The 15,621-nt window shown below is 44.2% G+C and overlaps 1 protein-coding gene across 1 annotated transcript in view; it reads left to right on the top strand.

Annotated features, from left to right (window-relative positions):
* Window positions 1-15,621, top strand: part of phf19 (PHD finger protein 19) — a gene marked incomplete at its 5' end in the record, with an annotated part of 76,130 nt that overhangs the window by 7,284 nt on the left and 53,225 nt on the right. The window contains 3 exons of the mRNA XM_083644525.1: window positions 7,313-7,394; window positions 7,508-7,603; window positions 12,608-12,702. Coding sequence (XP_083500651.1) covers window positions 7,313-7,394; window positions 7,508-7,603; window positions 12,608-12,702 — 273 coding nt within the window. The remainder of the gene's footprint in view (window positions 1-7,312; window positions 7,395-7,507; window positions 7,604-12,607; window positions 12,703-15,621) is intronic.

Raw genomic sequence — 15,621 nt, 5'->3', positions numbered from 1 at the left:
CTAAACATTATAAAGTGTTACCGAAAATAGTGATGACGACACCTGTTTTGTCAAGAGCTGGAGGTGGCACCAAATTTGACTTGTGGTGGCCGCCTCCGAATTCGGTCCAATTTCTGCCGCAGTTGTAGGCATTTGACACAGCTGCCTGGTGGCACTGCATGGTACTGTATCTGTCCTTGTTCTTTTTCACCACTAGATGGCAGTAAGACTCTTTACATCTCCATGACATTGATCTGGGCTGCATGATAACCTGTAAATTCAAGTGTGTTGTTCTGTGGATCTGTAGGGCCATATGAAATCAGTTTTTCCCCTCCAAATTTAATTTAATGCCACACCCTCACGGGTTGCGATACCACAAGCAGTTTGCACATATTTGGAAAGACGACTGCAGTGCCTTCACAAGACTGAAGATCCCTCTGAGTGAATTAAAAGAAATGGCACATTCTTCGATTGTCTGAAAGTCTAGATGAGGCTTTTCCAGTGCCAAGAAAGTATTACCTCCAACTCCTGTATGACCAAAGGTAAAAGAAGAACAAGGGCTTGACATTAACTTTTTAAGGCACTTGTCCCTTGGGACAAGTACAATTATCTTTAGGGAGGCATGGTGGCTCGGTAGAGCTGTCGCCTCACAGCTAGAAGGTCCTGCGTTCGATTCTCACCTGGGACGCTGTGAGCGCTGAAGGAGTGCGTGCCCGTCCGCATGTCCTCGAGTGCCCACCGCCCGGGTGGGGTCGTCAAAAGGGCCTTTCTGTGTGGAGTTTGCATGTTCTCCCCGTGCCTCCCGGGGGTTTCCTTCATATAGGAACCCCCTTCACCAAAACATGCAATATCCTGGTTGCTAATGTGGTTCCTCCTCTGGTCGTTAAGGGCGCCTGGTCAGAGGGAGGGGAACTGGTTGGAATAGCGTGAACCTCCCACGTGCTATGTCCTACCGGTGAAGCTTCCCCTGTCAGGTGAAAAGAAGCGGCTGGCTAACTGCCCATGTCTCGGAGGAAGCATGGAGCCAGTTTCGGCTCTCCCCAGATCGGCAGAGGGTGGAGTAGCAACCAGGATAAATAAATTAAAATTTGCACTAATGGGGGATAAAAATGGGATAAAAAAAACGGGAAAAAAAAATATATAAAAAAAAACAGTACAATTATCTTTCACTTGTCCTGACACAAAAGTCATAAAAATAAAAATGCCCCAAAAATGCTCATCCCAAATATGTTTTTAACAAGCACGTCAAAATACATTAACATATTAAGGACAAAAGATGACAGACTCATCACAGATTATTCATGTTTAGGGGTTCCCAATAAGTCTACCTCTGTCAGAGGTAAGTCTACCTCTGCCAGAGGTAGACTTATTGGGAACCCCTAAACATGAATGCATTATAACGTTACCTGCGTTTACGTCAATTTGGGAACCCAGATCCAATTTTTTTTTAAATAGACTCTGGGACAGACCTAGCTTTTTCCCGGGCTTCCTGTACAGCGCGCCTCACCTGCCACCGTCACTTCCTTTTCCGCGTCCGTTTCGGCTATTCGCTAATAACGTTAACGCATAAACACACTGCATAGAAGACATCAACTCGTCTCACAACAACAGTGGAAGATTACTGGAGGTGTAGTTGTTGTGACCAGTGTTGGGGGTAACTCATTACAAAAGTAACATATTACATGTAATATATTACTTTTAGCAGTAACTCAGTAATATAACTTATTACTTATAGGATTTCAGTAATATTATACCAGTGTCAAGTAACTCAAGTTACAAATTGAGTTACATTTTCTTAAATCAAAGCACATATTTAAAAAAGATACAATCATTTCCTAATCAAACTGTGTGTTTTATGCAAATAACCACTATAGATGACAATAACAAAGGAAAAGAATAACATTTAGAATTTTGGACGGTTTAAACTGACTTCAAGACGGTTGAAATTATTTTGCGGGATGGTTCTGGGGCGGCGATGTCATTCTGCTGCTGCTGTTGTTTTGGTAAAAGTAATGCAAAAGTAGTGTAATAAGTAACGAGTTACTCTACACAGAAAGTAATATTGTAAAGTAACTTATTACTTTCAAATGAAAGTAACTAGTAATATGTAGTATATAACATTTTGAAAGTAACTTGCCCAACACTGGTTGTGACTAGTAGTATCGCTAAAGTCGCGGCGCAAGTTGATATTCAGACTGTAAACAGTGGAGCACGGATGCAGAAAAGCAAGTGACGGTGGCAGGAGAGGTTTGCATGTGTGACAAACTGCAAGTCTTCACTGACGGTGAAAAATTTCCACACCGACGAAGACATTCTGTGGCATGTGTGTAGTGGCTGCTTTTGTTTTGGCTGCAACTCATCCGTCTCGGTCTCGCTGCTTTCGGGTGCGCACACGTCACGTGAAAATCGGCTCACAGAATCGGCTATTTAGAGTGACCGGCGCAGATCACCGGTCGAGGCCGATCACGTGGAAATCAGCCATTTCCGGTCACGTGCCGATCGATCGGTGCATCCCTAGTTTACACTCCTACTCGCAAAAAACACATGCGGGTTTTATTGAGTATATTAAGCTGCTCTAGGCACTAGACAGAAATGGCAGCAGAAATCAAATGACTGATGTGAATAAAAGCGGTAACTTTAGACAGTCCTTCAGTAACAGATTCATATCCAAAGCAGACTTTGATTGTGACATGCAGTAAAGCTCCGCTAATTAATACACTTTGATGTGGCTTTCAATGAATGAGGAAATAGGCGTGTCTGACGCTGTAAAATCGGAGCTGTCCATATTGCATTGTGATTGGCTAGTTGTTACAAACCACGCCTCTTTCGTGGGGACGAGCTCCTGTTCACTAGCATTTTCAGGTGAACGCGCTCTCAACTTGATTAGAAAAACCTGGATCCACTTAACGAGTTGAGAACTAGATTCGTGGTATAACTTAGCTAGAATCTAGCTAGATGGCAATGATCTGGTTAAGCCAAACCAGATCAAGGGACAGATCCTGGATCTGCTTATCCTACATTCGTGGTATGGGCCTCCGGACTGAGGCTAGCTGGCTGGTAACTCTGCTAGCGATAATAACATTAAGAATTCCAGTCGGATATTTTCAAAATAAAATTATTCTGCACCAATCTTAACTCATTGAGTGCCAGCCACTTTTGGAGAACGGACGCTCCCAGTGCCAGAGTTTTCAGAGCGTTTTCAGTGATTTCTCGAGGCCCACAGAATATTGTGTGATATTACTATGTAAACACCGAACACGCAAAAAGAACAAGGAGACTCTATTGTATCATCAGCAAAAAAAAGTTTATTGATACCATTTTCCGTTCTTTAGTTATGAGCCGGAGAAGATAGGTTGTTTTCAGCGTTTTCAGGCATTTCAAATTATAAGCTGAGATATTCAGCCTTTTGTGAAATGCAGCATTTCAAGCACATTCACTGACTCTAGATAATATTTTCTGATGTAGTGATGTGGTGTAGTTGTGTCCTGCCCTGCGTGCCCCACCCCCCCTCCCCCCCTCAGCTGAAAACTCCTCCCCACACTAGTAACACACAGCCTCGCACCAAGCGTCTATTTTCGGAATGCTTTTGGTGCGCCGCCTCCCAGGCAGCGCAACATGGAGAAGCCACACGCGGACTGCAGTGAAAGGTTTGGCTTTTCAGTGTCGCGCTGCTGCTTTTCTAGCGGCTAATCATGTGGAGAAACTATGCTGACAGACAGACAGAGGCAGAAGGACTCAGTTGTGTGCGCGGATTGACTGTGTTCGCACGCACCGTCAGTTGCAGCCAGAACAAACTACATGGCTCTGGACTGCAGCATGAGCGGGTTCTCTTTGATCAAGGCTATTTCAGGCTGTGTATTCCTGACATTTCTGTAATCTGGAGAGCACTGTCGCCACCTAAGGGTTCTGTAAAATAGGTTATAGACCTCCAATAGCTACTATAGTTGTACAGGAGCTGCGGAAGGCTTTGATCGACGTCCCACCGTCAAAAAACGCATTGGACGTCGAAGGACGTCCGTGGCACTCTACGTCACTATTTAATTGGACGTCGAAGGACGTCCATGGCACTCAATGAGTTAATCACACAGAATCCATTGAAAAGGTTTTATCTTGGTATTTCCCTGGCTTCCTGTGTGTGCATGACGAGGGCGGAGAGATTGACACAGAGCACTGTGGAGAGTGGAGACAGACCACACACACACAGACACACATAAACACTCACAGCCACACACAGACAGACCATAATGTTAGGTGCACCGGTGCGACCAATGAAAATGTTTAGTCGTACTGGGCAGGTTTTAGGGTAGGACAATGCAACCAATTGGTCACACTCTGGAGCCCTGTGTATTGTGATTGGTTGACAGTTATTTGGCTGTGTGGTGATTGGTTGACAGTTACTTGGCTGTGTGGCGATTGGTTGACAGTTAATTGGCTGCATTGTGATCGGTTGACAGTTAATTGGCTGTGTTGTGATTGGTTGACAGTTAATCGGTTGTGTTGTGATTGGTTGGGTACGGTGGCGCAGTCGCTAGCGCTGTCGCCTCACAGTTAGAAGGTCCTGAGTTCGATTCTCGCCTGGGACACTGTGAGCGCTGTGGTTGTGTTCCCCCCCATATCTTCAGTGCCTACTGCCCAGGTGGGTTATCTCGTCGTAAGGGCCTTTCTGTCTGTGTGGAGTTTGCATGTTCTCCCCGTGCTCCCCCAGGGGGTTCCTCCGTATATAACCCCCCCACTAAAAACATGCAGAACATCAGATCGTCATCGTCATCCGACCAGTGACGACAACACCCGAAGTTGGTCCCCGGGCGCTGTACGAGAAAGCAACCACTGCTCCTGGCCTGCCCCCCAGAGGAAAGGACATGCCTGGATGGGTTAAATGCAGAGGACACTTTTCACCGGCCACCGTCAGCATGAGTGTGTTGTGGCCGCATGCATGTATTGTGGTGTTCATGTGACAATAAAAGACGGGCTTGTCCCGTTACGAGAGAGAGGGTTGACAGTTAATTGGCTATGGCGTGATTGGTTGACATTTAACAGGGCCTGAAATTGGGCGTGGGATTGCGGGAATTTCGCATATATTCTGGAATTCCCACATATTTTGAATTTATAATGCGGGACTAATCCCACATCTGTTTGTGGGGGCCGATGTCTATATGTATGTAGTAATCATGAACATCGCATTGTTTTCAACCTGCCGACATGAGACTCGCTTCATATCAGCATCTCTTCTCTCCCTCTATGTCTGAGCTTTTTTGCGCCCCCCTTCTCCCCCCCCCACACACACACACACACAAACACACACACACACTCAGACGAGCGGACAGCTCTCCAACATGTAGGTTGACTTGTCGCAACGATGGCGGCTTTCACAGGCTGTGTAAAAGGGCGGTCCATTTTGGAGTGAGCAGACTATGTAGCCTACAGTTGGTGCAACCGGCGGTTGCACCAACTGGTCTTAACTATGCCTGGTCGTATGTCGGTGCGCAAGAAGAGTGCGCTGACGTCAAATGACGCTCCGCTGACCTCCGCCAAATTGCTGACAACCCTCTTGTTGACATTTTATTTAATTTGCGGCAACACAATGGAGGACCAACGCCAAAGAAAGGGACATTTCTAATGGTTTATTTGAATCCGAACTGGTTCACCCTCCAATTCTCTCCCTCTCTCTTCCCTCTCTCGTTCTCTCCCCCTCTCTCTCACTCTGTCTCTCTACTTTGGCACTGTCACTATACTGCACCTTACGCCTGCTCTGGACTCTGGTCTTAGTGAGAAGAAGGCATAAGCCCTGTTGGGGCAACCGGCATAGCTGTTTGGTCGAAAAGTTACGACCGACTTAACTTAAGACCACTTGGTGCAACCGGCCCCAGTAGCCTACATGTCATCCTGTGTTATTCCTTCCAGTTTAACGTTATTTTCAGCCTAAACAGCTGGCCATTAACCCCTTCCTGCAATATCTCTCTCTCTCTCTCTCTCTCTCTCTCTCTCTCTGTTAGTAGGCTATTGTATTAGCTGTTTTGTAGTTAACATTAGTGTTAGTATTTAGCCTATTAATGAAAATGTAGCCTATTACAATTAATGATTGTCTTAGTATCGTGCTGTTAGTGCATTAGTGTTTGTGTTCATATTAATTAAGTATTCATGAATTAATGTTTAGTGATAGTATGTATATTTGCATATACGTGACCCCAAAAGGCAATTTATTATTTTGTCCTGTAAAAATATGCTTGGATTCTGAATTTATTTTATTTTATGCAGACTTATGTTGCAGGAACTAGAATCATCATACTGGTGTAATTGTAGGCATCAAAGGGGTGACAGAGCCTTCTCCATAGTTGCCCCGTCCTCTGGAACTCACTCCCAATCTGCCCCAGTTGTTCCCAATCCCTAGTCAAAACCCACCTATTCAAAACTGCTTTTAATGTTTGATTACTTGTGTTGCGATTTTATGCTATGTAATTGTTGTTTTTAATGTGTTGTTCTCTTTGATATTTTAACCCATGTAATGTAAAGTGTCTTTAGCTGTGTTCACACCGAGATATTTATTTTTCTCTCTGTCGCTCGATTCAACCCTTTGAAATCGCTCTGTCGCTGTGTTTAAATCGCTCGTCAACAGGCACAATAATTGACCGACATCTGGGGGCTATAACGTTACGCAATGTCATGATATTTGTCCACTACGACCCACCGTAGTTGTTTAGCCTATCAGCGTGCTCCTAACGCGAGCTCTATACCGGTAGTACAGACTTCACTTTATGTCAGCTGTCAGCCTGTCAATGAGCTGTCAATGCGGTTTGTTGCCACACAAAAAACCAGCGGTTTGTTCCAAGCCTGTGTGATCCTTGACTCACTCTCACACGGCAGCCAATCAGCGTGAACAGCGAGCGACTGATGCAAGTGAAATTTCGCTCGAGTTGCTATATTTCATCTCGGGCGACGAGCGAATTTTCGCCCTATCGCTCTGTCTCTGTCGCTCGGACGCCCAGCGATTTTTCTCCCGGGCGAATATACGCTCAATCGCTCGTTTGCATTGACTTTGTATGGAAACTCGCTGCCAGCGGAAAACTTTAATAGGTCGGTGTGAACGCACCTTTTGAGTTTTTAGGAAAGCGCAAAATAAATTACATTTATTATTATTAGTATTATTATTATTATTATTATTATTATTATTATTATTATTATTATAACGACCAAAATCTTTAGCCGGCGACTGAATAAATCCCCCCAACGTCTCTAAATCCCCCCTATCTGAAGAATATAAGGGGGGGATTCCATCCTAGTTTGCAAAGTGAATTTCAGGGCCTGGTTAATTGGCTGTGTTGTGATTGGTTGACAGGTCAGTCCTCCCAGACAGAGCTGCTTCGTGACGTTTGAGGACAACTCCAAGTTCTATGTCCTCTGGAATCACATCCAGCACGGTGAGTGAGAGTGAGTGAGTGAGTGAGTGAGTGTGTGTGTGTGTGTGCGCTGAATGGCACAGTGCACATCTTGTCTCTGACATCACACGCTGCCATCCAATTATGTGCTGCAGCCGGCGTCCCGGGGGAGGAGCCTCACTGCTCAGTGTGTCGGGAGGCAGAGCCAATCCAAAACAACCAAATCCTCATCTGTGGCAAGTGTGGGATTGGTAAGTCACGCACGCACACACACACACACACACACACACGCACGCGCGCACGCACGCACATATAGATAGATAGATAGATAGATAGATAGAGTACTTTATTCATCCCCGAGGGGAAATTCTGGCGTTACAGCAGCAGTAGCATCGATGACAGCAACAAGAGCATCAATGACAAGAGCATCAATGACATTAAACAATCAAACAATAAAAAAAAGTTACACAAATAAAAAAGTTACACAACTTCCGTAGGTAAGGTGCAGAAACAGCAGTATTAAAATATTGCAATAAGAAAAGAAACAAACCAATACGCGAAAATATACAATATACAATATATACCACTTTACTTCCACCGCCTTTACATCTTACGTTTCCCAGAAACTGTAGGTAAATTAAATCAAATCAACTAAATACTCCTAAATAGTATTGAATAATACTATTATTTATATTTCTATTATTTCTATAACTAAACTATATACACACACATACATATACACACACATACATACATACATACATACATACACACAGTTTATCGTGCCATCTCTGTAGCACGACAATGCTTGTCTGTCCGTCCGTCCGATGTTCGTTAATGCGATATCTCAGGAACGCCTTGACTGAATTTCGTCAAATTTATCTGAAAAGTCCACTTCATTTCATTTTAAGATGAAGAAGATTCAAAGATGAACTGACTGGATTTTGGTGGTCAAAGTTCAAGGTCACTGTGACCTCACAAACACATTTTCTAGCTTGTTAACGCCATATCTCAGACACGCCATGACTGAATTTCCTCACATTTGGCTCAAACGGCCACTTGGACTCAAGGATGAACTGATTAGATTTTGGTGGTCAAAGTTCAAGGTCACTGTGATCTAGGCATGGGTTGATTTCCGGTTTGTCCGGTCCGGTGTACGAGCCGGAACCGGTTTGATTCCATGCAAAATGTCTGAACCGACATTTTTCATTATGCCAGGAACTGGTCAATTAAAACGCAAAGTAAAAGGCAGCCTCAGCAGCCTATGCTACAAGGTTAAATCCAAGTTGTATTGGTAATGAGCAACATGACAACGTGATTCATCTAATCTTTATTAGTTATAGTTACTTTATTTATAAACTGACATACACACACAATCCGACGCTCGCATCGGGCCCCCCGCGGAACGTGGGTATTAATGTTACTGCAGGTTCTGGGTAACGTAACGTTACTTGTTATTACTCACCGGCTGTGTTGTGTTTACTAACGTGAAGTCAGACTTGCTCGGTCAAGCCAGCCTGACAGAATGAACCCAAGGCTCATAAAGGAGTCGCTGAGAGCCGTACTGCTTAGGTGATCGCAGCAACAATGTAGATTAGATCACATTTCACTAGCGGAGGGGGGAGATGGCAGAGAGCACCGTGAGTTTTGGGGTGAAGTCAGATGAAAATATAACACTAAACGCTACAGTGTAGGAAGGCGTGCTGCAATCACCACACACCTGGTTAAAGATATGGTGCTCTTCAATCTTAAATCCATGTTTCTGATCATCGACCAATAATCCACCAGGTTAAAAGTATTTCTCTAAAGTTGGCATCATCCAACAAACTGAGAAAAACAAGGTTCAAATGTTGCTCTCAGAGGGCCAGAACTTCACGTTGACGGACATGTGGTCAAGTATGACCATTCATTCATTACACTATATCTCGCAGACGGCCATTTAATAAACAAAACCACATGTTGTTAACCATACTGTATAGTGAAGTAGAAGCATATAGGCTACTGTAGTAGGCTGCAAGTTGCAACATTGTTGTGATTTTCATTTGGTCTGGTTCTCTTTCACACAACAATTTGTCACAAGCACCAAACTTTCTGAACAATGTCACATGGTCCAAACAGTCACTCATCTATTGGACAGAATAGAGAAGGGAAATGTCTCCTCTCTAGCAGGCTTCTTGCCTGGCTGAGGGCTGACTGAACACTGACTGAACAACACAAGTGAATCAGCAAAACACAAACCATGGAGCAACACCACCTGCGATATTGGGATTTCTGGTTTTACTTTGGTGTTACTATCAAATAAATATTTAAAAAGAATGTGCCCAATATGAGCAGCAGATGAGGCAGAAAGCTGTTGAACATTTCATTCTGCAGATGAGACGAGCCTACGTACCGAAGGATAGCCAAGCCAGCTGTTGAGTGTTGTTGTTATGACGACGTATGTCACGCGGCGTGCAGGTACTGTAGTACACGTGTGCGCACCGCAGTGTTTGTTTTGCTCTCTTCTACCGTCTTCTACTCATGACATCTGCTCACCCTACTTGAAGCTGCACTTGCCATTAATATCCTTTTCTTCCTCCTTTTTTGCTCCTCATGGACATTTATTTCTGCTTTACTTCCTGAAACCGCTGCGAACGGCTTGACTACAAGTACGGGTGCGACGAATGGACAAAATAGCGGCATGCGATTAACGCAATGAAAAAAAAAAAAACACGTTATGGTCGGCCCTTAATCACATCGCGATTAACGTGTTAACGCTGACAGCCCTAATATATATATATATATATATTCGAGGTTTATTAACTCATTGAGTGCCAGCCACTTCTGGAAAATGGATGCTCCCAGTGCCAGCCCTTTCAGAGCGTTTTCAGTGATAACTCAAGACCCACAGAATATTGTGTGATATTACTATGTAAACACCGAACACGCCCAAAGAACGATGAGACTCTCTTGTATCATCAGCAAAAAAAAGTTTATTGATATCATTTTCCGTTCTTTAGTTATCAGCAGGAGAAGATAGGTTGATTTCACCAAAAACAGACGTTTCAAACTAGAAGCTGAGATAATGAGCCTTTTGTGAAATGAAGCATTTCAAGCACATCACTGACTCTGAAGCTAATATTTTCTGATGTAGTGACACCTCAAAAATAATTTCCTTCAATAAAACAGCGGAAAACAAAGGAATTTTGATGGCAAAATAATATTTTTTATCTGCAACCAGCAGCGCTGGCCCCTGCGTGCGCAGGCCCTACACCTTCTTGCTGGTCTTGATTTACTGCTGGTGGGCGCCATCAGGTATTCCAGCTTGTGTTTGCCAATCTGTCCATCGAGCCTGCTGTCTGGGTGGGTGTTGTGTGGTGTCCTGCGTGCCCCACCCCCCTCGGCTGCAGGCTCCTCCTCCGTGGGAGTGTCTCTGGTGGCTCTGCTCGGGTCTCTGCTGCCTGCGTCACGGTGCAGCCACATCTACGCGTCGTTTGACGCGGGCTGACGCTTGGCAGTATCGACCCTTGACGCTTGGTGGGCGTGGAAATCTGGAAGCAGCAGCTAGCTCCCAAGCTAGCTGCTGCTAGATTTACTTTGCTTCTTTGAAAATTGGTGGAAGAGAAGAAGTGGAAGAGGACAGGAAGGGTAGGATAGGTCCTAGGACGAGCTCAATTGGCTAGCTTTGTACTTTGTCAAACTCCACCCCGCCCCCTCTGTTGCCCACTGTCGCTTCACAAGCCTGCTACGCGTCGTCTGGTCTCCCAGCATGCTTCGCGAGGCGTCGAGCAGCATGTTCAATACAAAGTGGATGGGCAGCAGCATCAGCGCGTGTCAAACGACGCGTAGATGTGGCTGCACCGTCAGGCGACGGATCTTTGCATGCTGGAGCTGGCAGAAACTCACCCCCACACTAACACACAGCCTGCGTGCCGTTGCTGGCAGAGACTCATCCCCACACTGACACACAGCCTGCATGCTGGAGCTTGGAGAAACTCACGCCCGGTGCAGCGCACGGGCCCCCACGAGCCCTCCGCCGTTTTTGTGCGCCCTCCCAGCGCGACACCGAAAAGCCAAAGGTTTGGCTTTTCGCCAGGGTTTGGCTTTTCGGTGTCGGGTGCTGCTTTTCTGGCGGCTGATCGTGTGGAGGGACTGTCGCAGCGGAGACGGAAGGGCTCAGTTGTGGGAGCGGATTGGCTGCTGTTCGCAGCTAACGTTGGCTCCAGCCAGAGCAATCTGTGCCGCTCTGGCTCCAGCATGCATCGGTTTCCCTTTCATCACGGTTTCTTTGCTGTTTTTCCTCGCCTTTCTCTAATCTGGAGAGCACTGTCGGCACCTAATGGGTCCGTAAAATAGCTTATACACCTTCAACATCCCCCATATTTTTATAGGAGATGCATCAGGCTTTGATCCACGTCCCACCGTCAAAAAACGCAATTGGCACTCTACGTTACTATTTGAATTGACGACTTTAGTCGTCATTGGCACTCAATGAGTTAATATTTATGCAAATCAAATAATAATCGAATACGGAAATTATTTTCAACAGCCCTAGTGGACATTACAATCAGCTAAAAACGCTTATGTTTAGACAAGCGTTTGTCTAGCCTTTTTGAGTTGACATATTTTCTGTAAATCTGACTATAGTCCTGTCTTTTGTATTTTACTGTGACTTGTATTGATTGACAGATTTTTCTGCATGTATTTTAACCTGTGAAGCACCTTGTTAGTCCTCTGTGAGAAGTGCTATACAAATAAAATGTACTTACTTACATTTTTATTCCAAAACGGTATTTGCATTTTGCAACAGTTAACAGTTACAGAACAGTATGTTAGGGCTATATCATAATAGAACATAAATAATTGAATTATTTTATGAAGATTGGATGGTGTGTTTATTAGGGGTGTCAAAAATAATGGATTATAAGATGCATCGCGATGCGGACGTGCACGATTCTGCATCGATTCACAAATGTCAAAAATCGATTATTATTATTATTATTATTTTTTTTTATAATCGAATAAAATATAATGGAAGTACATGCAGTTGTTTATTTGGATCATAATACAATGCAATTCCAAATGCACTTTTATTTTAAAAGTAGCCACACTTTGAGAAAAAATAAATCATGTATTGGGAAAAAAAGTGATGTATCGAGATGCATCGATAATCGTAATCGAATCGAATCGTAGCCCTCTGAATCGAATCGTGAGGCCAGTGAAGATTCACAGCCCTAGTGTTTATACTATTGTACTTTTTGTCTGTCTGTCTCCAGGTTTCCACCAGCAGTGCCATGTTCCTCCTGTAGAGGGCAGCAGTGAGCTCAGTCCCTGGTTCTGTCGACGCTGCATCTTCGCCCTGGCTGTCAGGGTACACACACACACACACACACACACACACACACACACACACACACACACACACACACACACACACACACACACACACACACACACACACTGAACACAGAGTAGCAGTAGTAGGAAGGAACTGCCTGTCTCTCTCATTGACAGTATCAAAGATGGCCGGCGCGTCTCCACTTCCACTTCCATCTTGCTTGTGTGTCATCATTTGGAGGCGGAGTCTGTACCCCCTCAGCCATGCCACAGTCTGAGGGAGTTTTGAGAATGCCTGTCACAGCTGTCAATCAAGACGTCATGACAGCTCCCCAAAAGATCGCCTCCTGGAGGCTGGCTGGCTTAATCTTGTTGACTAAAACTAAAACTAGACTAAAATTACCCTTTTTACTTATGAAAACTAGATGTTAAAGGTCCCATATACTTTTTTAAATAATAATAATAATAATAATATTAATAATAACAATACATTTTACTTGGAGACGCCTTTCAAAACACCCAAGGTCGCTGTACAGTGCATAAAGAGACATAACATTCTAAAAGATCATACAAGGGACAGCGGCAGTTAACTATCACCGTGGAGGCAGGTACGGGCATGTTGCTGTGTGTGTGTGTGTGTTAGAGCTGTCACTTTTTCCAAAAGTAAAGTTCGAACGAACTTTAACACATTCACTGCCAGCCGTTTTTTTTTTTACTGTAGGTAGGTTCTGCCAGAGTTTTTTTTTGAGGATTCTGGCTCATCTTTCAAGACCCGAGGATTCTTTTCTGCTAAGATTTTGTGAACACACAATATCTCAAAATAACTAATAGAATGTGTGCTTTCTCTGTCTAAAAGAGTTAGTTTGTAGAGTTAGTAGTTATGTAAGCATTAGCAGTTGAATACAGCATGGTTTCAGCGTCTGAAAAATTATTCTGAGATAAACGGCTTTTTGTGAAATTCGATAGAACAGTCACTTTAACCATTCATTTTTGGCATCAGTAAGACGTCAGACATCTAAACAATAGTTTTGAACAGTAATTTCCTCCATAACAGCAGGAAACCCCCCTCTGCTTCCAACTCCTCCCTCTGTGGGCGTTCTCCTCCGCCCTCCTTGGCTCTGCAGCGGGTCTGTGACAAACGAGTTGCTGCTCCCTGGCTGCTGCCTGGCAGTCTGGATGGGGCTCGCTGGATGGGTTTCGCTCGTTTCTTGGCGGTCCGGTTGAGAGCTCTGATGAAGCTCTTGCGATTCTGGGCTTATTTATGGTGCGTGTTTCAAAGTGTGCATCCAGTCTATTCTTGGAACCCCCCACCGTTACCACCGCTGTGCGTCAGCGCGAAAGTGAAAGCGTTTTCGCCATCCATTTTACAGTATGAAAACGGCTTCCTCGCGCTTTTCCCTCCAGTTTTGGCTCGCCTCTTTCTACTGTGGAGAGACATGTCGCCACTCAGTGGGTCGGTAAAATAGATTATACACATTCAATACCTCCAATACTGGTATGGGAGACGTAAAAGGGTTAGATCAACGTCCCACCGTCAAAAAAAAAAAATCGACGTAAAAACACGTCATTGGCAGTCAACCGTTGGATTTTGTTTGACGTAAAAACACGTCATTGGCAGTGAACGTGTTAATTGCCCCTCAATTTGTTCGAATATATCCAAAGTTAATTGGTTAATTCCACCCCCCTCAATGAATTAGATTTTAAAAAATCCCCCCGCCGCAAAAACCCCCAATATTATTATTATTATTTTAATTTGAATGGGTCAATTACATATCGAACGTCCCCCCCTACCCCACATTCGAAGTTACCTATTTGTTCAGTAATATAATTCAACATTACATAACCGCAAGTAGGTAATGTAAAAAGTTAAAAATAAAAAATCAATCTCTGTACAAAAGCTTCAAATCACAGCAAACCTCACCCATGTCAGACAGAAGCCCCAACATTTATGTTAGAAATGTACAGTATGGGTGCCCAGCATTTAGAAACTGTTGGATGCTAACTTGCATATGTTGGGCAATTTGCAATTAGCATCAATGGCATTAACATACTCACATATATAGACAATATTTCACCAACTGATTGGCTAATTTGGCCAATATTGGTTTTGGGGTTATTGGGGGTACTGAATGCATTACATTTTCATTATTGAGGTTTGATTAATTTGAAGTTGATTTTGAGGTTATTTATATACTTAACACATTCACTGCCAGTCGTTTTTTTTTTTTACTGTAGGTAGGTTCTGCCAAAGGTTTTTTTTGAGGATTCTGGCTCATCTTACAAGAGCCGAGGATTCTTTTCTGCTTGGACTTTGTGAACACAAAATATCTGAAAAGTACTAATAGAATGTGTGCTTTCTCTGTCTAAAAGAGTTAGTTTGTAGAGTTAGTAGTTATGTAGATATTAACCGTTGAGTACAGCATGGTTTCAGCGTCTGAGACTGAAAGCTGAGATAATCGCAGTTTTGTGAAATTCAATCAAACAGGCAGAACAGTCACTTTAACCATTTATTTTTGGCATCAGTGAGACATCAGACATCTAAACAATATAGTTCTGAACCCCCTCTCCTTCAAACTCCTCCCTCCGTGGGCGTGTCTCTGGTGGCTTTCAGCAGCGTTTGTCACAAGCGAGTTTTCTGCTGCTGCTGCTGCTGCGAGTTTGAGCAGCCTCCCTCCCTGGCGGCCCCCTCGTCGGCGAGTCTGGATGGGGCTGCTCGTTTCTTGGGTTTTCGGTTGAGAGCTTTGATGAAGCTTTGTGCGATTCTAGGCTTTATGCTGCGTGTTTCAAAGTGTGTTTTGCACCCAGTCTATTTTTGGAACCCCCCACCGTTGTGCGCCCGTGTGCACCAGCGCGAAAGCGTTTTCGCCTACAGTATGAGAATGAGGCTTGTTCGTTTTTGGTTGTGAGCTCAGCTGGAATGAAGCTGCTTGCGATTCTGGGCTTTCTGCTGGTG

Source organism: Poromitra crassiceps (assembly GCF_964638095.1).
Source record: "Poromitra crassiceps genome assembly, chromosome: 10".
NCBI lineage: Eukaryota > Metazoa > Chordata > Actinopteri > Beryciformes > Melamphaidae > Poromitra > Poromitra crassiceps.
The sequence above is the reverse complement of the archived record's forward strand: the minus strand, read 5'-3'. Positions and strand labels throughout refer to the sequence as shown.